General features: G+C 39.6%; 1 protein-coding gene across 1 annotated transcript; it reads right to left on the minus strand.

Moving 5' to 3' along the window:
* Nucleotides 1-93: 93 nt before the first annotated feature.
* cdip1 (cell death-inducing p53 target 1) lies at nucleotides 94-27,882 on the minus strand. Its single transcript, XM_059979610.1, has 5 exons — nucleotides 27,797-27,882; nucleotides 17,166-17,258; nucleotides 15,578-15,736; nucleotides 8,822-9,104; nucleotides 94-7,115 (listed from the first exon to the last, which is right to left on the minus strand). Exons 2-5 carry the CDS (start codon nucleotides 17,248-17,250, stop codon nucleotides 7,004-7,006), a joined length of 639 nt encoding a protein of 212 aa, XP_059835593.1. The 5' UTR covers nucleotides 17,251-17,258; nucleotides 27,797-27,882; the 3' UTR covers nucleotides 94-7,003.

Raw genomic sequence — 27,882 nt, forward strand, 5'->3', positions numbered from 1 at the left:
ATCCAGCAACAATATGTAAATTGCGAGAAAACAAAAGTTCATTTTGGAATTTGGAATTCTAGTGTTTTTGATAAGATTAAGATTAAAACAAAATAGTGCTATTGGCATTTATTAGCTTCCAAGGTGTAAATAATTATACATAATACATGAATATACATATTTTAATTTGTACACAATGTTACAGAAAAAATAGACATTGCAAGGCATAATCTAACAAAAAGCTTTTCATAATATACATAGCCTCTTAAATTAACAAAAATATCAAAACATATTAGAAGATTTACACACCAGACAGATAAGTACTACTCATTTCAAAAGAAAAGGACATAAAATAAATTATTCACTGGTATGCAAAACAAACAACAGCGTTTAAAGAAAATTTATCCTTCATTTCTATTGTCTACCCCATGCTTTGGAGTTGTGGCTTTATATTGTTGACTTGTACAAAAAGTAATTACATCAGTCAAGACTAATTTAAAAATGGAATTTTCATACTTTTCTGACACAGAAGCACTTAAAGGTCCTCTTGCAATTATGTAAGATGTTTTTAAATAGGCCCTCTTTCAAAAGAATCCAATACTTAACGATCACACAGGGAACCTACTCGTGAAACTGATTTAAACTGTCCGATCAGCAAAATACTGCATCAGATATTAATCCTGTACCTGCATCTCCATCATAGTTGGAACAATCAGCTTACTCCTGTATAACATAATTATTAAATATTGGTATAAATATATAACTATATAACAATCACAGCACGGAAACAGGCCATCTTGGCCCTCCTAGTCCGTGCCGAACCCTTAATCTCACCTAGTCCCACCTACCCGCACCCAGCCCATAACCCTCCACTCCTTTCCTGTCCATATACCTATCCAATTTTACCTTAAATGACACAACTGAACTGGCCTCTACTACTTCTACAAGAAGCTCATTCCACACAGCTATCACTCTGAGTAAAGAAATACCCCCTCGTGTTTCCCTTAAACTTCTGCCCCCCAACTCTCAAATCATGTCCTCTAGTTTGAATCTCCCCTACTCTCAATGGAAACAGCCTGTTCACATCAACTCTATCTATCCCTCTCAAAATTTTAAATACCTCGATCAAATCCCCCCTCAACCTTCTACGCTCCAATGAATAGAGACCTAACTTGTTCAACCTTTCTCTGTAACTTAATTGCTGAAACCCAGGTAACATCCAAGTAAATCGTCTCTGCACTCTCTCTAATTTATTGATATCTTTCCTATAATTCGGTGACCAGAACTGCACACAATATTCCAAATTTGGCCTTACCATTGCCTTGTACAACTTTAGCATTACATCCCAACTTCTGTACTCAATGCTTTGATTTATAAAGGCCAGCGTTCCAAAAGCCCTCTTCACCACCCTATCTACATGAGACTCCACTTTCAGGGAACTATGCACAGTTATTCCTAGATCTCTCTGTTCCTCTGCATTCCTCAATGCCCTACCATTTACTCTGTATGTTCTATTTGGATTATTCCTGCCGAAATGTAGAACCTCACACTTCTCAGCATTAAACTCCATCTGCCAACGTTCAGCCCATTCTTCTAACCGGCATAAATCTCCCTGCAAGCTTTGAAAATCCACCTCATTATCCACAACACCTCCTACCTTAGTATCATCGGCATACTTACTAATCCAATTTACCACCCCATCATCCAGATCATTTATGTATATTACAAACAACATTGGGCCCAAAACAGATCCCTGAGGCACCCCGCTAGTCACCGGCCTCCATCCCGATAAACAATTATCCACCACTACTCTCTGGTATCTCCCATCTAGCCACTGTTGAATCCATTTTATTACTCCAGCATTAATACCTAACGACTGAACCTTCTTAACTAACCTTCCATGTGGAACTTTGTCAAAGGCTTTGCTGAAGTCCATATAGACTACATCCACTGCCTTACCCTCGTCAACATTCCTCGTAACTTCTTCAAAAAATTCAATAAGGTTTGTCAAACATGACCTTCCACGCACAAATCCATGCTGGCTACTTCTAATCAGATCCCGTCTATCCAGATAATTATAAATACTATCTCTAAGAATACTTTCCATTAATTTACCCACCACTGATGTCAAACTGACAGGTCTATAATTGCTAGGCTTCCTTCTAGAACCCTTTTTAAACAATGGAACCACATGAGCAATACGCCAATCCTCCGGCACAATCCCCGTTTCTAATGACATATTAAAGATCTCCGTCAGAGCTCCTGCTATTTCTACACAAACTTCCCTCAAGGTCCTGGGGAATATCCTGTCAGGATCCGGAGATTTATCCACTTTTAAATTTCTTAAAAACGCCAGTACCTCCACCTCTTTAATTGTCATAGGTTCCATAACTTTTTTCCTCACACCTTAGACAATTCAATATCCTTCTCTTTAGTGAATACCGAAGAGATCATTCAAAATCTCTCCCATCTCCTTCGGTTCCACACATAGCTGACCACTCTGATTCTCTAAGGGGCCAATTTTATCCCTCACTATCCTCTTGCTTTTAATATAACTGTAGAAACCTTTCGGATTTACTTTCACCTTATTTGCCAAACCAACCTCGTATCTTCTTTTAGCTTTTCTAATCTCTTTCTTAAGATTCCTTTTACATTCTTTATATTCCTCGAGCAATTCCTTTACTCCATGCTGCCTATATCTATTGTAGACATCCCTCTTTTTCTGAACCAAATTTCTAATATCCCTTGAAAACCATGGTGCCCTCAAACCTTTAACCTTTCCTTTCACCCTAACAGGAACATAAAGATTCTGTACCCTCATAATTTCACCCTTAAATGACCTCCATTTCTCTATTACATCCTTCCCATAAAACAACTTGACCCAATCCACTCTCTCTAAATCCCTTCGCATCCCCTCAAAGTTAGCCTTTCTCCAATCAAAAATCTCAACTCTAGGTCCAGTCCTGTCCTTCTCCATAATTATATTGAAGCTAATGCTATTGTGATCACTGGACCCAAAGTGCTCCCCAACACATACATCTGTCAGCTGACCTATCACATTCCCTAACAGGAGATCCAACACTGCCCCATCTCTAGTTGGTACTTCTATGTAGTGTTGCAAAAAACTATCCTGCACACATTTCACAAACTCTAAACCATCCAGCCCTTTTACAGAATGAGCTTCCCAGTCTACGTGTGGAAAATTAAAATCTCCCACAATCACCACCTTGTGTTTACTACAAATATCTGCTATCTCCTTACACATTTGCTCTTCCAACTCACACGCCCCATTAGGTGGCCTATAATACACTCCTATCAGTGTTACTGCATCTTTCCCATTCTTCAATTCCACCCAAATGGCCTCCCTAGAGGAGCTCTCTAATCTATCCTTCCAAAGCACCGCCATAAGATTTTCTCGGACAACCAATGCAACACCTCCTCCTCTGGCCCCTCCTACTCTATCACACCTGAAGCAACTAAATCCAGGAATATTTAGTTGCCAATCACACCCTTCCTGCAACCATGTTTCACTAATAGCTACATCATCATAATTCCAGGTATCAATCCACGCTTTACGCTCATCCACCTTTCTTACAATGCTCCTTGCATTAAAATAGATACATTTAAGATACTCTCCATCTCCTCCTCTCTTTCCATCCCTAACAATGCATTCAAATTTATTATCCTTTTCTTTCTTCTCCCCTACATCTTCGGGCTGAGCGCATCCCTTCACCATCACCTGCCTTTCCTCCCTCACACACTGTCTATTTACTTGCTTCACTGGTGAACTAACCTCCTCTCCCATAGTCTCCTCAAATAGTCTCCCGCCCCCCCCCCCCATCTTACTAGTTTAAAGTCCGCCCTGTAGCCCCAGCAAACCTCCCCGCTAGGATATTGGTCCCCCCACGATTCAAGTGCAACCCGTCCTTCTTGAACAGGTCACTCCTGCCCCAGAAGAGGTCCCAATGATCCAGAAACTTGAATCCCTGCCCCCTGCTCCAATCCCACAGCCACGCATTTATCCTCCACCTAATTCTATTCCTACTCTCACTGTCGCGTGGCACAGTCAGTAATCCCGAGATTGCTACCTTTGCGGTCCTTCTTCTTAACTGCCTTCCTAACTCCCTATACTCTCGTTTCAGGACCTCTTCCCCTTTCCTTCCTATGTCATTGGTACCTACATGTACCACGACCTCTGGCTCTTCACCCTCCCACTTCAAGATATCTTGGACGCGATCAGAAACGTCCCGAACCCTGGCACCAGGGAGGCAAATTACCATCCAGGACTCCCGGTCACCTCCACAGAAACACCTGTCTGAGCCCGACTATTGAGTCCCCTATTACTATGGACCTCTTTCTTCTAACCCTACCCTTCTGAGCTACAGGGCCGTCCTCTGTGCCGGAGGCTCGGCCACTGTCACTCCCACCAGGTAGGCTGTCCCCCCCAACAGTACTCAAACATGAGTAATCTTATTGTCAAGGGGTACAGCCACTGGGGTACTCTCTAGTACCTGCCTCTTCCCCTTCCTGACTGTAACCCACCTATCTGCCTCCCGTGGTCCCGGAGTGACCACCTGCCTGTAACTCCTCTCTATCACCTCCTCACTCTCCCTGACCAGGCGAAGGTCATCGAGCTGCAGCTCCAGTTCCCTAACTCGGTCCCTCAGGAGCTTCAGTTTGGCGCACCTGGCGCAGATGTGGACGTCCGGGAGGCTCGGAGACTCCAGGATCTCCCACATCCGACACCGAGAACAACAAGCTGCCCTCACACTCATACCTCCCAAATAACTGAAAATACAAGAACTAAAAGATAAGCCTACTGTGCCCTCTTCCGCCTAAGTCCTCTGAGCCCAAGCCCTACACTCTGCGCCCGGCTCACTCCACTGCCCGCAAACGAAGCTGCCCGCTTCTTAAGGCGGCGTTCTTTATATATCTTCCCTCCTTCCCGGGCCTCCTTCACGCGCCTGCGCAGTCCCGCCTCTCAGAACTCCGATCTGAGAAGCAATTGGACAATTTGAAAATGGCCGCCGCCGCACTTCCTCTCAAGCCTCGCTGTCCTCTTCCAAAAGAGAACTACCTCACTCAGTATCTCCTTTATGTATCTTCCCTCCTTCCCGGGCCTCCTTCACGCGCCTGCGCAGTCCTGCCTCTCAGAACTCCGATCTGAGAAGCAATTGGATAATTTGAAAATGGCCGCCGCCGCACTTCCTCTCAAGCCTCGCTGTCCTCTTCCATATGCATGATTTATTGATGAACAACATTTTAGTTAAACAATCCATACTTAGAACTGGCTGTAATTTTGAAAAAGGGAATTGTTTCAATCTTGGTCTTCATTTTACAAGTGATCCTGTATGCAACATATAATGTAAATTAAAGTGATATAAAAGTGTGACCTATGTGCAAATAACCTACTGCTATAGCCTTTCAATGATTTACTCATGAACTGACAGGGACTTAAATCTAAGTAAATTTGCTCAACATTTTGACATTGCTAACAATTGTGATGACATCAGAAACACTCAATGAATAAAAATTTGAGATATTAGTAATATATTTATTTAGAAATGCTTAATGTTTTCCAACTAGCAACAGCTGCAGCATCTCATCAAGTAGTTTGTTTTAACCCAAAAGGTGGTTATGGTAGATACATTAAGCCACAGCATATTAGGTAGGATAAAGTCAGCCACATGCATAATCCTTCTTGTGCACTCTGAAAAATTAATGCATTCTTCTATTACATTTGTATCCCAGTAACCTATTTTGAAAGCAGAAAAACATTTAATACTTTTTGTAAGTTCATGATGCATAATAGAGACAATAAATAAAAGTGCAAATTTAGATATGCAGCAAAGTCTTAGCAAAGGCAATACTTGCAAGCTGCATGTGTAGATATTTTACTACATTTATATTCTGAACATGTCAAAGATTTCTGCACTGTACAGTATTTCCAAACACTACTATAAAGAACATTCATGAAGATCCTGACAGTCATTCTTAACAGACAATATTCCTCAAATCTGGAAGAAAAAACATTCTTTGGATCCACAAAATCTAAGCTACACATTTAGACTGAAAGCTTACAGGTGATGTTATTTTTTTAAAAAAATATCCTCTATTCAAGTTCCATTAAAATGATTTTGAATGATGCGAGTGCACTATAATCACAATAACACATCGTCATGGCTCAGAAAGTTTGTCTTAAACTAAACTAGAATGGCAACAATAAAATACTTTCAAAACCATAGTACAGCTCTTTATAAACATTTAATCTCTCCAAAATAAACAATGCTTTTCTTAAATTGGCCTTCATTTTAACCTTGGTATCTTTCCCAGCATTTACCAACTGTTTAGAAATTCAGACTTGATAGGTCTGTATCAGGAAAGATTTGGAAAAAAAAACACTGATGACAAGTATTTAAATGACTAGAATGCACATCATATTACAAAACACTTCCATGCATGTGCTCCCATGAAGCAGCAACCTGTGTCAGACAACAAAACATTTCTCCCTGGGGTTTAAAGTGTGCATTTTAACTTGTGTATATTCTATAGAGCACATTATATTAAACTGTACATGTTCAATATAAACATCACAAAAATATTGCAGCAGTCGGCAATATTTTGGGACAAAAGGCTGACTGTTGAAAGATATCCTAAGTTAGATACTTATTTTTAATTCTCAAACACTATTTAGCACAATAATCCACATCAATATTCAACTTGCTCAAGATTTTAAACTGAATATCATAAAAAGGTGCTAGCCATAGGGTTTCCTTTACTGGGAATTTCATAAGTTGAAGTGCAATGAAATATTGTTTTCTGATTTAAATTAGGACAAAAACTTTTCTACTGATATTATATTAATACATTAATTAAATCTTCATCTTAATCATATAATCTGCAGATAAGGCATTCACAGTTTGTTGGACAGCACAAGACAATGCTGCATCATGTGTGTAAATAGAAACAAAAAGTTAATGTTAAGTTTATCGTTTTTAAGGTTTGAACAGAGCCAGGATTGGCGTTAACACACACGCTTGTATGTATATATATAAGCTTTACAGTTTGGACAAGTATGCATCACATCCTTCAGGTCATCTATCAAACATGGGATTAAGCAGCAGCCCAGGTCACACCTGAATCAAAAGAAAAAAAAAGATATGAAAGCTTTCTACAACCATATATCAAATGACAATGATTTTCTAATACACATTATATAGTGGTATCAAATAAAAAGATGGCATCAATTATGCTCATACATTTATTAGAATTTAGACTTAAGAGCCTGAGCCAAAGAAATCCATTCTTACAAAATTATAGCATTTTATTTAATTATTCTCCAGGCAAAGTCACAAGTACAAATCAGAACACACTTATTAAAAGTGCTTTGGACTCATTTCTCCTTACTTCATCCCTGCAAAAACAGTAATTTTACCGAACCAAGGCGATCTTTCAAATTACAAAGCATGAAACCTGCTGCAGATTATGACATAGTCAGTTTATGATATGTACTATGTTATCATGAAATCATCACTGTCAACTAATGCAACTAAATAAGGATCTGTAGGTGTGCTAAACAGTAAAACCAAAATTTTAAGACATTGCAAAATAGTTTTCCTGTAAGTCCCATACTATTTTGCAGAACTGCACATATTTTTCAAATACCTAAATATTACATGGTAAAACCAGAGGTCCAGTTTAAACAGGAGGTCACATTCTGGCATGCATTTCTATCATAGTATTTTGGTAAGATTCTGAAAGAAACCACTCTGGAGTATAAAAGAAAGGAAGGCCTGCCACGACTGAAGAGTGCTGATGCATCCGCAGTTATAGTCAAGATCAGTGAAAGATTGATGTTAATCTTAGAACACAGGACTCCATTGTTTCTTTCAAAGAGAACTTGTTCCATCACTTGAACTACATTAGTTATGGGGGGAAAAAAAATCACTTTGCAAATCTGGGTGACATAGGAAATCACAAAATTGATCCTGACTCAAGGTGGACACAGGAATTCCACTCTATTAATTTCCTAATTGTATGCAGGATTCTCTTATTCCTTCAAGGGGATAGTTATATTTGCAGAATAATAATATAGCTTAGTCATGTTGGTGAGTACTTGAAGATTACCTAGGGGAAAATAATTTGCTTAACTGCAGAGTAGTCAGGAGGGTATCAGAACTGGAGTTAGGCAAGCCAAGATGGAAATAGAAATTAGGCAGATAAGAGAACACCAAAGGAACTCAAAAGAAATAAATGTTGCAGAATAGTGTGGAAATATATTCAGAACTTTGAGATTCTTGATCTATTCAATTTTGTAGTGTGACAAAATGGAACGTATATAATCCCAGAGTGCTTTGCTATGAGCTAAGTGTGTACGTGGCAAAAGGCATACAACGTCTTGATCATATCTCATTGTGTAACTAAGGGGAGATTGATATATTACTGCCCTCGAGTACTACAGTGGAGGAGCTGACCTCCAGAACAGATAACAGCCAAAGGATGGCCAGAAAACTTGTAACATAAACAAACTTTGTAAGCTATAAATCAGAAACAGCCTGTTATCCATGAGGAGTGGAGATGTTTCTCCTTACAAGTAATAAACATTTTGAACAGATCCACTGTATTTTTTTTGTTCTTTGTTATAAGACCTAGCAAAAGGTACATGACAGTAGTTCATATTCAAAAAGAACAATAGTGCCAGCATGCAAGAAAATATGAAAATAAGCAGAGAGGTTAAAGTTCATGAAATCAGGGGTCAGAAATTTCAAATGAATACAGACCGCTGTAAAAAATGAGAATTCTTAACAATGAGACTTGAAAACCTCAAGTAAATGTCACTTACCCCATAAAACAGCAAAAGAGGCAGAATAACGTATTCAATAAGCCTAGCTCATAAGTGATCTTGGTCGTGATAGCCTGCTGACAGTGAGGGCATACAGTTTGGACTGGTGCAGCTTGAAACATCTCCCCTTGAAGCACAGTCACTGTTGTTGCTGCACCAGGGGGGACTATAACAGTTGCTGTTTGTCCACCATGAGGGGGATAGTGCCCAGGAGGAGGTGGATAATGGCCAGGAGGTATAAATTGACCTGAAGGTGGGTACGGTCCAGCAGCTGGATAGTATCCTGTTAAGAAGAAAAAAAAACAAGATTATCAACACATCAATAGTCTTATCTTTTAAACTTAAATTTTGTTTGTCATGTAAATAAAATTTTTTAAATAATTATGTTTGTGTTACACAAGATGCATTATCTTCATGTTGTCCTCCTCTGGAGTTACTTGCAATGACAGGAGCAGAGAGGTCACAGATACTATAAATACGAAGTACACTGCAGATGCTGTGGTCAAATCAACATGTACAAACAAGCTGGAGGAACTCAGCAGGTCGGGCAGCATCCATTGTAACGAGCAGTCAACGATTCAATAGGTGCTGCCCGACCTGCTGAGTTCCTCCAGCTTGTTTGTACATACAGACACTATAAAGCTTGGAGTGCTACCTACTGCACTAGCACAAAGCTGGAGGAACAGAGGTGTTGCAGGTAGTATAGCTGTGTCCCAGCTCCCAGCTATCCAGGCTCAATCCTGGCTGATGGTGCTACGTGCAGAGTCTCTCTTTCTCACGGCTGCTCCAACTTGCTTTCACTTGCCAAAGATGTGCTGGCTTTTAGGTTGCCACAGTACTAATTTAGAGTGATAGCAGATGATAGAATGGAGGTTGTTAATTGATGATAGAAAGAATAAGAAAATAAATGGAGGGGGTGGGGGTTTAAATTTGGTTGCTCTGAGAGGCAGTTGAATTGACTCTGCTTGTGTCATAAGGAAATATAAAACAGGCCAGTGATAATTTAAAAGAATGTTGGTAGAATTACAGAAGTTGAAGCATTTGCTGAACCGTGTTTTCTTTTAAAAATTATACAACAGTGCTAGAAAAGTACACTTCCCTTGGCAGAGATAAATAATTAATGGTAGCCTATATGAATAGAATGGGTTAAATAGCCCCTTCTTTGATAAAGTATTTCTATGATTTAATTCTGTGAAAATTCCAAGGTTGACATTTTCAAAATACTTCACTGGTCATTTTGTTACCCTGTTGATAATGTAATCAGTCTCACACTGTTCTGCATATTCTTTCCCTTCTACAATGTTCTTTAAAGGGGATTAAACATGAGATTTTAAATGAAAGTGTCATTCTTACTGGAGTTCGGTTCGCTGTTTATATAAAACCAAGTGGGATAATGAGTAAAGTGTTGAGGGTTTAATAACAAGATCCAAAAAACAGGCAAGAAAATAGTGGGTGAAACCAAGTGAGAACACCCACAGTGCAAATAGCAGAAAAGGCTTAAAAAATGTTAACAGATCAGGGAATATTATTAAAATAAAACTCACAGGATGCTGCAAATAAGTCATAAAAACATCCAGGTGCAGCAGGCAAATGGTACTGTGGCCTCTATTACAAGAGGATGAGTGTTCAGGAATGAAGATTCACCAGAATAGCTCCCGGGATGGTGGGCTTGCCGTATTACATACGTACGATAGCTCAGACTAATGAGATGATCTCACTGAAACTTACTAAATTCCTACTGGTTCAAGAGACTAGATGTAGGAAAGGTGCTTCACTTTAGATAGAGTCTTCAATGAGCCATCCCAGTATCAGCATAAATAGGCAGGTTATTTATAATTAAGTCGAAGAGAAATTTCTTGCTAAGTAGGGATTGGCGAATCTCTATGATTTACAGCCCTATTCAAGGGGTGATTGATAAGTCTGTGGGCTACGGTAGAAGGAGATAAGTTATTAACTTCAAACTTTCTGCGTTATCACTCAAAGAGTTGAACTACATGTGCATGTAACAGGAGCTGCATAACTTATCAATCACCCCTGCTGTGGACATTTTCAGGAGGTCCAAGATCCATATGCTCCACAACCACTGGACTAAGTGTGTAAACGTAGGAGGAGACTATGTTGAAAGATAAATGTGCTAGGTTTTCTAAAATTGACTCCTTCTACCCAAGGCCACGAACTTATCAATCACCCCTCGTACAAAACAGATTGATGACTCCTTTAATATCTAGAAATTTCAGTCATATGGAGGTTAGGGCAAGAAAACTAAACTGAGGTAGAAGATCAGCTAGGTGGCCTGTACACTTAAGTATGTCTGTACACTTGTGCTTTAATGCAAATATTTAAACATACAATCATGTAGCAGCATCCCAATGGATAGTAGCATGTAGACGTCGTCAAGAGGTTTAGTTGTTGTTCAGAGTGGGGCAGAAATGTGATCGAAGTGATTTTGACCATGGAATGATTGCTGGTGCAAAACAGGGTGGTCTGAGTATCTCAAAAACTGATTTCCTGGGATTTTCAGAGAATGGTGCAAAAAAAAACATTTTGTGAGCAACGTTACTGTGGGTGAAAACACCTTGTTAATGAGGGAGGTTAGAGGAGAATGGTTCAAGCTGACAGTAACTCAAATAACCACATGTTACAATAGTGGTGTGCTGCCCTAAGCACCAATGGCCTAACAGGCAGCAAGTACAACAGTGGTGGGCAGAAAAGCATCTCTGAACACACAATACATCAAATCTTGAACGGATGGGCTACAGCAGCCAAAGACCATGAACATACACTCGGTGGTTACTTCATTAGGTACAGGAGTTATTGACTGAAAAGGAGGTCTCAATAGATTGCATGCTGGATGCTTCCTCTGACAGAATTGATACATAACAGAAATTCTTTAAAAAGGGATCATGTCTTTAAGACAAACAAGGAAAAGAAGAAAAACATGCTCAACCCTTAAAGAGCGAGGGACTTCCAAGTCTTCAAATAATTTTAAGGGTATTAGTAGATAGATTTTTGATTAGGCTGCTGGTGATTACCGGGGTTGAAGAACAAAGAATTGAAGTTGCAATCAGATCAGTTGCCACCTGGCAAAGCAAGCCCAAGGTGTGAACTAGCCTGCCTCTAATTCTTATGCTGGTGTGAATGACGGAGTAGGCTCGAAGGACCACATGGATTATTCCTGATTTCACTTGTTATTTTTTTAAAACAACAGATAACACACAAGTTCAGGCTCTCTTGCTCCAACTGCCACCAGATATGGCCTAGTTCCAGAATTTTAGGTTTTTGTGCTTTTTTTATAACTGTACAAAGTTTAAAGTATGAAAAAACAATTAATGCTGTCTGCAACTTGGCAACATGATAGATAACCAATTCACCATAAGGTTAGGTGCATACATCTGGAGCAGAAGATTCTCAAAGGTAATTTTACTGCATTGTTTTTAACCCCATTATTCTCAAGATACCACACTAATCATATCTTGAGAAAATACAAGTGGAATTTACTCAATAGGTTTTGGTGATGGTGTGTTTCAATTTAGCAGACTGATGGGGAAAGGGGACTTTAAAACTGAGGTTAAGAGATTTTATACAAGATATGTATAATAATGTGTTTAGAAGAGAGCAACAGCTTCCTGTAAATTAAAATTATGTAGTTTAGAGTTGGGAATGCATTGTCTGATGGTGTGGATAAATAACATGAAGGAAAAATAAAATCAAATGTGGGAAAGAGGACACAATTGAGACCAATTAATTTGCTCAATCAAAGAACTGGCCTCTTCCTTTGATGTGTTACACAAACCAAGTGAAAATTGCTGAAATAATCTTGCTGAGATAATCAATATTTTGACTGTAGAATCAGAGTTACTTACTGACGTAGATGAAGTAATATTTGCAGTTTTGAAAAAGTACAAAGACATAAAATTAAGTTATAAAAATTACATGCAAAAAAAGGAGCGTTCAAGGACCATTCAGAAAGCTGATTGTCGGGTGGGAGGGGAAGAAGCTTTCTCTAAATCTTCCAGTATAGGTCTTCAGGCTCTTGTACCTCCTCCCTGATGATAGTAATGGAAAGAGGGCATGCTCTGGATTAGGAAACCAAATTGAGATTTTATCATACTCATTTGAAATGAGAACTCCACAACTGTTATCCCAATTGTCTGGATAGAATTCCAACCCAAACCCACTGCTTTCAAGTAAGTGCAAATGACACCATTAAAAGTTATTCACTTCAATGAAGCCCCAGGATCTGATACTTCTGCTCCGTTTCAAAAGGGATGCCAAGAACTCCAGATAACTGTACAAAAGATATCATGTTATCCATCCAGGGTATTAGAAAGGCGCATATGCATTTTTAAAAAAATGATTGGAGTTACTTGTTAATTTATAAAATTCTGTTCATCAGCAAACAGCATTTCAAAAGGAGGCTACATTTGATGCAAATTTTTTTTTACATAAGTATTGCAGAGCATCACTAAAAAAAATGCTGTGGGAACTCAGGTCAGGCAATATCTATGGAGGGGAGCAGACATTTGATGCTTCAGGCCAAGTCTCTTCATCAGAAATGGAAAGGAAGGGGGAAGAAGCCAGAATAAAAAAAAGTGGGTTTGGAGGGCAGGAGTAAAAGTTGACAAGTGATAGGTGAAGCCAGATGAGCATGAAGGTGGGACAACGTGAGAAATTAGGTGGTGGAATACAGAAAAGCTAAAGGGCTTAAGAAAGAACCTGATAGGAAAGGAGAGGGGACCGTGGAAGAAAAGGAAAGAGGAGGGACTCAGAGGAAGGTGCTGGGCAGATGAGAAGGGAACCAGAATGGGGAATTGAAAAGAGGGAAGTGGGTGGAGGGAAGACAGCAAAATTACCAGAAGCTAGAGAAATCAATGTTCATACCATCAGGTTGGAGGAGACGCAGACAAAATATGAGGTGTTACTCCTTTAACCTGAGAGTGGCCTCATGGGGACAATAGAGGTTGCCATGGACCACCTGTTGTGGCAGACAAACACTGCACCTGCCCCTCCACCACCTCCCTCACCACCATTCAGGACCCAAAAAGTCCTACCACGTGAGGCAACACTTCCCCGACAAGTCTATCAGGGTCAAGTACTATACCCAGTGCTCCAGATGCAGCCTCCTCTAAACCAGCAAGACAAAAATAGATTGGAAGACCACTTCATCAAGAATTTTTGTCTGCCACAACAGGCAGGATTTCCTGGTGACCATCCATTTTAATTCTGCTTCCCATTCCAACATGTCAGACCATGGGCTTCTCTATTGCCACGATTTCTCCAGCTTCCAGTAATTTCTCCCCTCTTCATCCCTCTTTTCCCCTCAATCCTATTCTGGCTCCCTTCTTACCTTTTCCCTTCTCACTGACCCATTACCTCTCTCTGATATCTCTCCTCCTTGCCTTTCTCCAATGGTTGAGTCTCATCTCCTATCAGAGAGGAGGACTGCAAATGTCACTCCACTCTTCAAGAAGGGAGAGAGGCAGAAGAAAGGAAACTATAGGCCAGTTAGCCTGACCTTAGTGGTTGGAGAGATGATGGAGTCAATTATGAAAGATGAGGTCTTAAGAATACTTGGAGGAACATGATAAAGTAGGCCATAATCAGCATGGTTTCCACTAAGGAAAATTTTGCCTGACAAATCTGTTGGAATTCTTTGACGAAATAACACACAGATGAGATCTGTCAGAAGGCCTTTGACAAGGAAGCTGCTTAACAAGCTACAAACTCATGGTATTACAAGAAAGATACTAGCATGGATAAAGCAGTGGATAATTAGCAGGAGGCAAAGAATAGGAATAAAGGGAGCTTTTTCTGGTTGGCTGCTGGTGACTAATGGTGTTTCACAGGGGTCTGTGTTTGGACCAATTCTTTTCACTTTATATGTCAATGATTTGCATGATGGAATTGATGCAAAGCTTGCAGCCGATATGAAGATAGGTGAAGGAGCAGGTAGTTTTGATGAAGTAGAGAAGCTACAGAAGGACTTAGACAGATTAGGGGAATGGGCAAAGAAGGGCAGGTACAAAACAATATCAGGAAGTGTTTAGTCATGTACATTGGCAGAAGAAATGAAAGAATTGACTTTTTCTAAATGGAGAGAAAATACAAAAAAAAAATAAAATTAGATGCATAGGGACTCGAGAGTCCTTGTGCATGATTCCCTAAAGGTTGATTTGCAGGCTGAGTCTGTGGTGAGGAAGGCTAGTGCAATGTTAGCATTTGTCTCAAAGGGGCTAGATTATAAAAGCAAATATGTAATGTTGAGAGGGGATACAGGGAGAAGACAGGAGATTGAGGCAGAGAGGCAAATTGGATTGGCCATGATAAAATGGCAGCGCAGGCTCGATGGGCCAAATGGCCTAATTCTGCTCCTTTATCTTACGGTCTTACGAGGTTCCTCCTTCAGCACTTTACCTTTCCCACCAATCACCTCCCACCTTTTCACTTTAGTCCTCCTACTCCTTCCCCTCCCCCCACAACCCATCCTGGCTTCATCCTTCTTTCTTTCCAGTCCTGATGAAAGGTCTCAGCCCAAAATGTCAACTATTTATTCCCCTCCATGTTGACCGACCTGCTGAGTCCCTTCTGCATTTGAAGTGTGTTACTCTGGATTTCCAGCATCTACAGAATCCCTTGTGTTTATGATTGCAGAGCACATTCATCTCACTTTACCTCACCACATATTTCATTATATTGGAAATTACCAACAACACATTCAATTCTCTCAAATTCCATAATCACATCAATGATAGTTACCATGTGGTTGCAATGGCACGGCACCTTCTGCTGGTGTGTGAAGGGGCACAAATCCTGGTTGAGGCATTGGCTCATAAGGAGGTGGCCCACCATCTGGTGGCATAGAATACCCTTGAGGTTGAATGGTGGTAGCAGTAGTAGCAGCAGGTGACATATACCCTGAAGGGAGAGGGGAAAATTCTGTATTATGGATTAAAAAATAATTTAAACAAGAAAGCAAATAATTATCAAACAGAAATTCTTTATTTAACATCCAACTATCCTACAGTATTCAATTAAGGCTGCTTACTTTTGAAATCATCAATAAATCACTGCCTGGCTCATTTTAGATCCAATCTTACCTATATATTTGTGTGGCTTCAGTTTGCCATGCCTGGAATTTAGAAGAATGCAGAGGGGTGGGATCTCATTGAAGCTTACCGAATGCTGAAAAGGAGTAGATAGGGTGGATGTGGAGAGGACGTTTCCAATGGTGAGGGTATCCAGAACTAGACAGCATAACCTCAAAATTAAGGGGCAATCTTTTGGAACAGAGGTAATGTGGATTTTTTTTAGCCAGAGAATAGCAAATCTGTGGAATACTCTGCCAGACTGCAACGAAAGCCAAGTCTGTGCACATACTTAAGGCAGAAGTTGATAGTTTCCTGATCAGTGAAGGCATCAAAGGATATGATGAGAAGACAGGTGTATGGGTTGAGTGGGATCCAGGATCAGCCATGATGGAATAGCAGAGCAGAATCAATGGGCTGAATGGCCTAATTCTGCTCCTATGTCTTATGCCCTTTGAGGGACTGATTTCAAAGACCGCGACATACCCTTAAGTGAAAGAGCCCCTGGTGTAAGTAAAGTTCTTCTACCTAAAACGTTATTGTGACTGATGAAGGCTTTCAAACTCAAGATCTGACTTTATTTAACTAGTTGTTATTTCTGCATTTCCACCCAGAACAAAATGTTTAGAAAAAGTTAAAAGGCCATTTATTTATTTATTTCATCCAAAACCTTAACTTGCATGCTTTTATTTTCCAAGAAAAAAATGTTTTCATAATTAAGCTTTTTTTTAAAAAAAGTATTATAGTATGATCCTTGATAGTTGCTTGGAATATGGTTCATTTGAGGCAATTGTCTAACAAACAACTATTTTCCCACTGCTTCTTCTGATCAATAGAGCGTTATGGTAAAAACAAGCAAATACAAAGTGTGAATGATGAGCAAAAAATAAAGATTATTGGTAATTTAAATATAAAGTTGCAAAATACAGGCTCAAAAAGTTCATTTTAACTGTCATTCTAACTTAACCATTTTAATTATCAATAAAGTTAGAACTAAAGTTAAAATGAACTATTCTATTCATTTTCATAGTCTAATAGAAATAGAACTACTGATAAAAATATCCATTTCATTTCAAAACGTTTTCAAATTTTCATAAAGTCTGAACTATTCCAAGCTATTTAATCTTTTTGACATATATACAAGTAGAAGTATCTAATATGAAAAACCCTTGCTTGGTCAGGGAATGAAGGGATACAGGGAGAAGGCAGGAGATTGGGACTGAGAGGAAAAGTGGCCTTTGCTAGAACTTAGTCTTTACCTGTTGATGGTGGTTGCCCTGATTTCTCTTCTAGCAATGGAGCAGAAGGTCCCCCAGGATATGGAGGAGGTGGTTCTTCTGACATTGTGTCCTCTGTTTGATTTATAAACAAAAATCACAATTCTGAAATTATTCAAACTTCACACAGCAGTTCACATGAAGAAACATAATGGAAAAGGCAGTGTTTTCAAATTTTTACCCCCTAAAACAACAACCATTTGGCCATTGACATCAAGTACATATTCTACAGCTTTTTAAAACTCCATTATGTTAACGTCCACATCTTATGGAAAATTATACAAATTTGAACAATAATATCTGAATCTCAATTCTAACCAGGCAGTGCATTCCAGAAGTTAAGTTGATGTAAGCAAAACAATTCAGATTTCCTCATTTGATATTGTGCAAATTTCCTTTTCGTGATATGAAACTGCTATCATGCACAGGAAGTCAATGTCATCCGTCAGTGAAAACAATCCAAAGTTTCACTCAAACTCTTCTGTCAAAATCATTTGAGAGTGAGCACTCTAGACTCCCTGTTTCTCCTTAAAACATGCTTGACGGCTTTCCAGATGTATAGAATCTGTGAATCCACCATGCCCGGTCCGATTCTACACTACACCATGACATTAATTCATAAAGTGTAACATTTAATTTTGATAATGACAACATTCAGCAAAGCTTCTAATTACAAAGCATCAATCTTGGGTACTTTTTGCAAGTCCACCAATTTCCCCTGACATTTTCAAAAACATGTACATGAACAACCAAGTTTCTATTTCTGACTTTTAAAGTAAACACATTTACAAGGGCTGGTCTCATTTCCTTTTTCAAAATAAACTTGTTGGCATGGTTTCAAGTGACCCAGCCCAAAGTAAATCGAGGTTGAATTAACCATACTAATCAGTTACTATAATTAAAACATTGCATTAAGTTTTGAAAGATATTGCAAGCTACATAGAAATGCACCTTGAAATTTGCACAGCACTACTGATTTTTCGCTCAGAGGCAACATTCCAAGTGCAATTAGCTGAAGGCTGTACAACAGTGCAGTAAGAAACAATTACTCTGAAGACTGATTTTGTACTAATTGATCCTGGGTCAATATTAAGAAAACAAAAGGCTCAGAAAATTGTACCAGAGTACCTTCCAAATGCAGTGCAAAAGGGGTTGCAGGTGTAAAAAATTAGAATAGATATTTACCTTTTCTGAAAAAGCAGGAGGACACTTCTGTTGGAACAGTTCAAGGACTGATACACATATATAAAATGTATTTATTGAGATTTAGCAGAGTGGGCCATTGGAGCCATGCCACCTAGCAACCCTCAATTTAATGCTCAACTACTCAAAGGACAATTTGCAATGACCAATTTGCTTATGTTTTTGGAAACTGGAGCAACCAGAGAAAACCCAAAAGGCCATGGGGAGAGCGTACAAACTCCTCACAGGAAGCGCTGGGTTGAACCCAGGTCGCCTGTACTGTAAAGCATTTTGATAACCACAATGCTACTTTCCCACCTCCAAAGATCCAAAGGGCTAAAAAGAGAAGTTCCTTTACTCAAGACTCTACTTGGAACTTGCTCTCCACTTCCATCACTCTATGTAATCAAAGCTCTAAAAGGGAGAAGTTAGATAGGTATTTGTGGGGAAACAATTTGAAGGGCAATGGAAAAAAGTGTGGGAATGAAATGGGAGCAATGGGATTTCTCCACTTTAAGCCAGCACAGCAACTGACCTTGTTGTAACAATTATTTGTACCACATATAGTGGCATGCAAAAGTTTGGGCACTCCTGGTCAAAATTTCTGTTACTGTGAATAGCTGAGCGAGTAAAAGATGACCTGATTTACAAAAGGCATAAAGTTAAAGCTGACACATTTCTTTAATATTTTAAGCGAGATTACTTTTTTTATTTCCAACTTTTACAGTTTCAAAATAACAAAAAAGGAAAAGGGCCCGAAGCAAAAGTTTGGGCACCCTGCGTGGTCAGTACTTAGTAACACCCCCTTTGGCAAGTATCACAGCTTGTAAACGCTTTCTGTAGCCAGCTAAGAGTCTTTCAATTCTTGTTTGGGGGATTTTCTCCCATTCTTCCTTGCAAAAGGCTTCTAGTTCTGTGAGATTCTTGGGCCATCTTGCATACACTGCTCTTCTGAGGTCTATCCACAGATTTTCGATGATGGTTAGGTCAGGGGACTGTGAGGGCCATGGCAAAACCTTCAGCTTGCGCCTCTTGAGGTAGTTCAATGTGGATTTTGGGGTGTGTTTAGAATTATTATCCTGTTGTAGAAGCCTAGAAGCCATCCTCTTTTCATCTTCAGCTTTTTAAAAAAAACATACGGTGTGAGGTTTGCTTCCAGAATTTGCTGGTATTTAATTGAATTCATTCTTCCCTCTACCAGTGAAATGTTCCCCGTGCCACTGGCTGCAACACAAGCCCAAAGCATGATCGATCCACCCTGTACTTAACAGTTGGAGAGGTGTTCTTTTCATGAAATTCTGCACCCTTTTCTCTCCAAACATACCTTTGCTCATTGTGGCCAAAAAGTTCTATTTTAACTTCATCAGTCCACAGGACCTTTTCCAAAATGCATCAGGCTTGTTTAGATGTTCCTTTGCAAACTTCTGACACTAAATTTTGTGGTGAGGATGCAGGAAAGGTTTTCCTCTGATGACTCTTCCACGAAGGTCATATTTGAGCAGGTGTCGCTGCACGGTAGGACAGTGCACCACCACTCCAGAGTCTGCTAAATCTTCCTGAAGGTCTTTTGCAGTCAAAAGGGGGTTTTGATTTGCCTTTATAGCAATCCTACAAGCAGTTCTCTCAGAAAGTTTTCTTGGTCTTCCAGACCTCAACTTGACCTCCATCATTCCTGTTAACTGCCAGTTCATAATGCATTTCTTAATGCATTACGAACTGAGGAAACGGCTACCTGAAAACACTTTGCTATCTTCTTATAGCCTTCTCCTGCTTTGTGGGCATCAGTTATTTTAATTTTCAGGGTGCTAGGCAGCTGCTTAGAGGAACCCATGGCTGCTGATTGTTGGGACAAGGTCTGAGGAGTCAAGGTATTTATAAAGCTTTGAAATTTGCATTACCTGGCCTTTCCTAACAATGATTGTAAACAAGCCACAGCCCTAACAAGCTAATTAAGGTCTGAGACCTTGGTAAAAGTTATGAGAGCTCAAACCTCTTGGGGTCCCCAAACTTTTGCGTGCTGCTCCTTTCCTTTTTCCCCCACTCTAAATTGTACAAAACAAAAATAATACACTAATCTTGCTTAAAATGTTGAAAAGAATGTTTCATCTTTAACTTTATGACTTTTGGAGATCAATTCATCTTCTACTCGCCTCACAGAAACAGAAATTTTGACCAGGGGTGCCCAAACTTTTGCATGCCATTGTATAATCAGATTCCAAGTGATACGCTATGCTAACAAGTATATCATAAGACAATTTCCATCACCTATAACGAGCAAAAGTTTCAGTGCCGACTGCCTGCCTTTTGATTGGTGCTGGAGGAGGAATCTGTGAGCGGTCTATTGCTCTGTGGCTCGCTGTGGCAGGCCGGTAGGCCTTGCCTCGTGTGGTGTCCATCTCTTTCGATGACTGTCGGCATAGGATGGTATGTGGCTCTGCACTTATGGATTGGACTATTTCATGTATGGACTATGGACTTTCTCAGACTAATGGTTTTTATATACTGCGCTTTTTGTTAAATCACCCGTTTGATTTTCCATTTATTGTGTGAGGGGAGGGTGTTTGGGGCTCGATGTTCTATTAGTATTTTGTGTAGGGGAGGGGTTGTTTTTTTTTGGGGGGGGGTGGTCAATGTTCCTGTTCTGTGAGGGTTGAGGGAGGTTTTGAAGGGGTGATGATCAGGATGCAATTCTTTTTTGTACAGTGGGGGTGGGGTGGGTTTGTCATTTCTCTCTGAATTACTTTCATGTTCTTTCTTTGTTTTGTGGCAAGCTGGAGAAGACAAATTTCAGAGTTCCATATGCCTTGGTAATAAATGAACCTTTTGAACATCTTTCAATGCCTTTCATTGATATAAGTTTGAAACATTAACATCCTTTTGCCATGGGAAAATTTCTGTATCACCTTAAGCAATTGTCTTTACTAATCAACAAGCTGTTATGGTGGTCTGAATGTAATGGAACGAAAACATCAAAATCAGTCATTAGTTTTCATCTGTGAGAAGCTGTGGAAAAATTACAGATAAGTAAACTGTCAACTGCCTACTAGTCACTTATGCTGCAAACCAAAATGTTCCTGAGTGCGTAACGACATTTTTAATAAATTAGCTTTGCATGAATCTTTAAGTTATGCTACTGAATACAATAAAAATGATTTTCCTCCTCAAAGGGAACTAACATATTTATGGACATCCTGAAATTCAATTACTCCCTCAATAAAACACTGCAAAATTAATCTTCATATGGAACCCATTTTATAACCAATTTCTTTTACATATTTGCTTTACTCAGCAAATTTTCAGCAGCTAACCAGAGATAGTTAGCTCTCTGGTTAACTATCAGAGAGTAGTATACGGAGATAGTATACAGCTTTACCTTCAATCTTATTTTGGCTTGACTCAAACTACCAGAAACAGGTGAAGGAGCTTCATACCACACAAGATGTCTTGGCAAAATTCCACTACTCAACCAAAAGTTTTAAATTCATTTATGAGTCATGGGATTTGCTGAGAACACCACATTTAGTGTCCCTACCTAACTGCCCCGTTACAAGTGATGAGTTACCTTAAGTTTTTGCATTTCTTGTTATGAAATGCCACATTGCCTTTTGGAAGGTGATCCAGAATTTTGACCCAGTGAGAGACCCGACTAATAGTAACATTATTTCATCCTATTACAGATACCTCATTGACTCCATGCATTGTCCCTCCATACCATCATTATTCCCCACCCCTTCACTTCTCCGCTACTTGAACTGATTTTCACAAACACGGGAAAATCTCCACATACTGTGGGGGGGGGGTGGGGAAGGGGGGGAAAAAGAAAAAAAAATCGCTTAAGACCAACTTTGCCTTTTTCAGCTCCGATGCAATAGTCTTCAACATGAAACATCATCTGTTTCTCTTTCCAGATACTGCCAACTTGCAGAGCATTTTCCAGATTTTTTCTTTGTTATACTTCAGTCTTCCAGTTATGAGTTATTTGATGCTTTTCTTTCAAATGTCATTTTAGATCCAAATGCACTTTTTTTTTGCCAACAATCAGCAGGTGGAAAGTTAAGGAAACAGCACTCTGTAACCAGCAGCAATCATTCTTATTTTTGACATTATGATAGAGGAAAAGTCACTGAAGTGTAACTGAAGATGTTGGTGCTTTCAACACTGCTACAAGGAGCTTCTACAGCAATATCTTAAAAATTCAGATAAATGCTTGAATTCATGTGGCGTGTGTTATATTCCAAACATGAAGTGTAAATAAACCTAATCACCAACAACCATCACTGCACACAATGAAGGTATCAAAGAGCTCTCAATGATATTAAAAAAAAAATCTGGTAATGTGATAAATTTCTGCTCAGGCTTAAAGCAAGCATTGGATCATTTGCCAAATCCCAGAATTTGACCACAAATTTTGTGCTACCATCAATGCAGTATCAGACAATGCTGTATTTTTTCCATTGTTTGGGATATTAATCTTTTAACACATTCCATAGTGCTACTTAAATACTGGGGATACCCTGAAATTTATTGTTTTCCCCTTCCTGTTCCAATGTTATTAATATAATGAGAATAACCTGGTTCAGATAATCTACCTGGATCTACTTTTTTATTATTATTATTATTATTTATAAATGAATACCAGCATCCTGAAACATTTGTTCTGGTGGTGATGGGAAGCTTTCTTCAACTACACAAGGGGACATAGCTACAGACATTTATATTTCTACATTAATAATTACACTACTGGGGTAATATAGTGGCCACGAAGAATTCAATAAAATTTTCATGACATAAGCAATGGCAGCATTGTTTTTCTTAGGTGTAAGTTCATACTTTGAGGGACGCCGCTAAAGAAGCTTTAGCAAGATGCCAGAGTTCATAGAGCATACAAAGTTGATGAGCTCTGCAATTAAAGGAAAACTTTGCCCTGGACAGTGTCACCATTTTCCCAACAGAATTCCCTGAATTAGACTACATGCCATAAAAGAGATGCAAAGACAAAGCAGTAGGTTTTTTAAGTCATCTTGAAAGATTCTGAAACGTCAGCTCTCAAGTGTTGTCCATTTTATCTGCTAAGTAAGTTTTCCACTGTTATCCTGGTAGCGGTGTACATTTCACGCCTGGCCAACGTCAGACAAACACTGGAAGAGCTGAGCACCCAGTTTACCAATCATGAAACAGTGCACCTTGAGGCCTTCCTAATCATTGGAGGAGATCTCAACCATGCAAGCTTGACCAATAAGACCAACGTAAACCAACACACTTGACCACTGTTATACCCATGCCAGCCCACGTCCACACTTTGGCTAGTCTTATCACCTGACTGTACTTGCACTCCTAGCATATAGGACCACAGCAGCAGTCACACAGATCATGAAGGTATGGTTAAGGGAGGTGGAGGAGTGTGCACACGACTGCTTCGAATTGGCAGCCTGCGCAATACTCAGGAACTCATCTTTGAATCTGAATGAATATATCACAGTTGTCACCAAATTCATAAAGACCTATGCCAACATCAGAGCATCTTTCAAGAGAGTGAACCCTCACAAGGCATCAGGCCCTGATAGTGTATGTGGTAGGGTACTGAAAATCTGTGCCTATCAGCTGGAAGGACTGTTCAAGGACATCTTCAATCACTCATTGCTGCAGCAAGAGCTGCCCACCAATGTCCTTCAAAAGGGCATTAATTATACCGGTGCCCAAGAAGAGCAGGGTGAGCTTCCCCAACAACTAGCACCCACTTCCACTCATATCTCCTGTGATGTGCTTTCAGAGGTTGATCATAGCTAGAGTTAACTCCTGCCCAAGCAAGAACCTGGATCCATTGCAGTTTGGCTACTGCAACAATAGGTCTACAGTGAATGAAATCTCATTGGCTCTCCAGTCAGCTGTGGACCACCTGGACAATAATACCTATCACAGACTGCTGTTTATTGATTACAGTTTTTCGTTCAACACCTTCAAGTCCTCAGTACTAAATCAACAAGCTCCAAAACCCAGACCTCCTTCTGCACTAGATCTTTGACTTCATCAGGACTCCAGAATTAGTGTTGCAGATCCAAAGTAACATCTCCTCCTCACTGACATTAAAAACAGGCACACCTCAAGGATGAGTGCCTAGCCTGCTGTTCTGTCTCTCTATACTCACGACTATGTGTCTGCGCACAGCTCAAACACCTTTTGTAAATTTGCTGATGACAACTGTAGTTGGCAGAACTTCAGATGGTGATGAGGAGGCGTACAGGAGTGAGATAAACTGGCTGGCTGACTGTGTCACAACCTTGCACTCAATGTCAGTAAGATCAAGGAATTGATTGTGAACTACAGGAAGAGGAATTTGAGGGAATACACACCTTTCCTCATCGAGGGATCAGCACTGGAAAGGGTGAGCAGCTTTAAATTCTTGGGTGTCAACATCTTTGAAGATCTTTCCTAGGCCCAACATATTGATGTAATTATGGAGAATGCATGTCAGTGGCTAAATTTCATTAGCAGTTTCATAGCAGTCACCAATGACTCCAGCAAATTTCTACAGATGTCCTGTGAACAGCATTCCAACTGGCTGCATCGCCATCAGTAATGGACGGGCCACTGCATATGCTTGGAAAAAGCTGCAGAGGATTGCAAACTTGGACAGTTTCATCATGGGCTCCAGTACCGAGGACATCTTCAAAAGGCAATGCCTCAAAGAAGTGGCATTCATCATTAAGGACCCCCAATCACCCAGGATATGCTCTCTTTGTACTACTACCATTAGAAAGGAGTCTGAAGAAACACTCAGATTTGTGAATGGACAGTGAACCAAACCATCAACACTACCTCACTACGTTTGCTCTCTTTAACTTAACTTACACATATAACCTAAATGTAACTTATTGTATTTTTATGTAATGCACTGCTGCCATAAAACAATGATTTCTCATCTTTTCCCCCTCACCCCAGTCCTGATGAAGGGTCTCAGCTCAATTCGTCAACTCTTTCCTCTTTTCCCATAGATGCTGCCTGGCCTGCTGAGTTCCTCCAGCATTTTGTGTGTGTCGCTTGGATTTCCAGCATCTATAGATCCTCTTGTGTTTGTGAAATTTCACAACTTGTCAGTGACATTAAATCTGATTCTGATTTTGATCCTAACTGCATCTGGGAGACATTTGTAAATCAGGTTATGTCTTCTAAACTTTAATGCCGGGTCTTACACAGCTTCAATATAGGCAGAATTTTGATAGGTGTTCGTGAAGTAGTGCAATTTGGACACTGGTTGCAGTTTTCACTGAACAAGGTGAAGAATAGTGCAGAAAGGGACAAGACACTGGGTTTGGAGTGTGCAGATCCACCAAGTTCGGAAATTGCACCATCTCGGATCGCAAGACCCTGCAGAGGATAGTGAGGTCAGCTGAGAAGATCATTGGGGTCTTTCTTCCAGCCATCACAGACATTTACATTACATGCTGCATCCGCAAGGAAACAGCATTATGAAGGACCCCATGCACCCCTCATACAATCTCTTCTCCCTCCTGCCGTCTGGGAAAAGGCTCTGAAGCATTCAGGCTCTCACGACCAGACTATCTAACAGTTTCTTCCCCCAAGCTATCAGACTCCTCAATACCCGAAGCCTGGACTGACACCTTGCCCTACTGTCCTGTTTATTATTTATTGTAAATGCCTGCACTTCTGTTGTGCACTTTATGCAGTCCTGTGTAGCTTTCTCTGTTTTTTTTATTACATAGTTCAGTCTAGTTTTTTGTACTGTGTCATGTAACACCATGGTGCTGAAAAATTTTCTCATTTTTACTATGCACTGTACCAGCAGTTATGGTCGAAATGACAATAGAAGTGACTTGACTTGACTTGAAGTCTAAGAATATAAAAGCAAAACTTAGACATGTGCTAAAAACTATTTCTTGAATAGCAAGGAGATAATGTATTACAATTTTACATCAAGTTAAATTACTATTTTTAATAATAAAATGTCAAAAATTAATTATACAATTATATTCAAGTACAGCAGAATCTAATATTGCAAACCATTTCACATCTGGAAAGAATTAAATGTTCTCAGGGGAAAATGAGAAATGAAAATATAATGTGCATTAAGACAATACATCTCCAGTTAATAATAAATGCAACAGTTTATAAAATGAAAAAAGTAAATATTTGAAAAACCAACACGACAAATTGAAACAAAAGGCAATATAATAACATTGATTTTAATCAAAGTTTCAAAAGTATTCAAAATAAACAACAACTTTTTACCACAACATCACAGAGGATCTATTTCACCTGACAATTGCTGTCCAAGTTGCATGGGACAATGACTCCCATCCACTCCATTATGTACTGGTTAGGCACAAGAGTACATTCAGCCAGAAACTTATTCCACTGAGATGTAACACTGAGCGTCATAGGAAGTCATTCCTGCCTGTGGCCATCAAACTTTACAACTCCTCCCTTGGTGTGTCAGACATCCTGAGCCAATAGGCTGGTCCTGGACTTATTTCCACTTGGCATAATTAATTTCTTAGTTATTTATGGTTTTATATTGCTATATTTCTACACTATTCTTGGTTGGTGCGGCTGTAACGAAACCCAATTTCCCTCGGGATCAATAAAATATGTCCGTCTGTCTGTAACTCCACATTCAAACATTATATCTGAAGACAGGAGAACATATGAGAGAGTATTGCATTAAATGAGGAAACATTCAAACTATCTACCTACAACACCAATATGAAAAATACACTTTTCAAATACCATATAAATGTGTTACAGCTGATAAACACCAAATGAACGCTCCAGGCTAAACAATCATGCATTAATATGGCATAATGTATACCGACTGAAATCTTAATATTCAAATTCCAGAATCTCAGAGACTGGCTTCTACATTTCATTTGTACATGCAATAATAAACTTGCAGTAAGCAAAATTATTCCGATAAGTCTCTTTTGGTATTAACGTAACAAATCCATTTTGTTATCATTGAATGATGTTGCATTATCGAGAATTTTAGTGAAACTATTCTAACCAAGTATTGCAGATAAATTTTGTTTCTGTTAAGCAAAATACAAATTTTACAAGACTGCCTTATTGCACAGTTAAGCCTAGGAACTACGTTCTAGTCATTAGAGAACAGAACCAGTTACAGTCTTAGAATTTAAGGCCTTGACACTTGATCGTTGCGCAGGCGCGAGTCACGGGGTCGCTGGGAGATGTAGTTCAAGAGTTACAATCACAGGTAGAGAGTTACGGGGATTGCGCGCCAAATAAACTACAACCCCTATAAGGCCCTGCCCCGAACACAAATAAGACTGAAAAAGACGGCGAGTGTTTTCCAGCAGCAATGATCGGCCATTGAAAACCAGATTTTCTTACATTCAGTGAAAAAGCCAACTCCCCCCTTAAACTATTTCACGTTCTTTCTGCTTAAGCTTACGTACCACTCTGGCGTCCAACACGGCACTGACAAGCACTGGACCCCAGCCGCCGTCTCCACTCTAAATGCACTGCAACCGCTAGACAGGCG

Source organism: Hypanus sabinus, chromosome 9 (genome assembly GCF_030144855.1).
Source record: "Hypanus sabinus isolate sHypSab1 chromosome 9, sHypSab1.hap1, whole genome shotgun sequence".
Classification (NCBI taxonomy): Eukaryota; Metazoa; Chordata; class Chondrichthyes; order Myliobatiformes; family Dasyatidae; genus Hypanus; species Hypanus sabinus.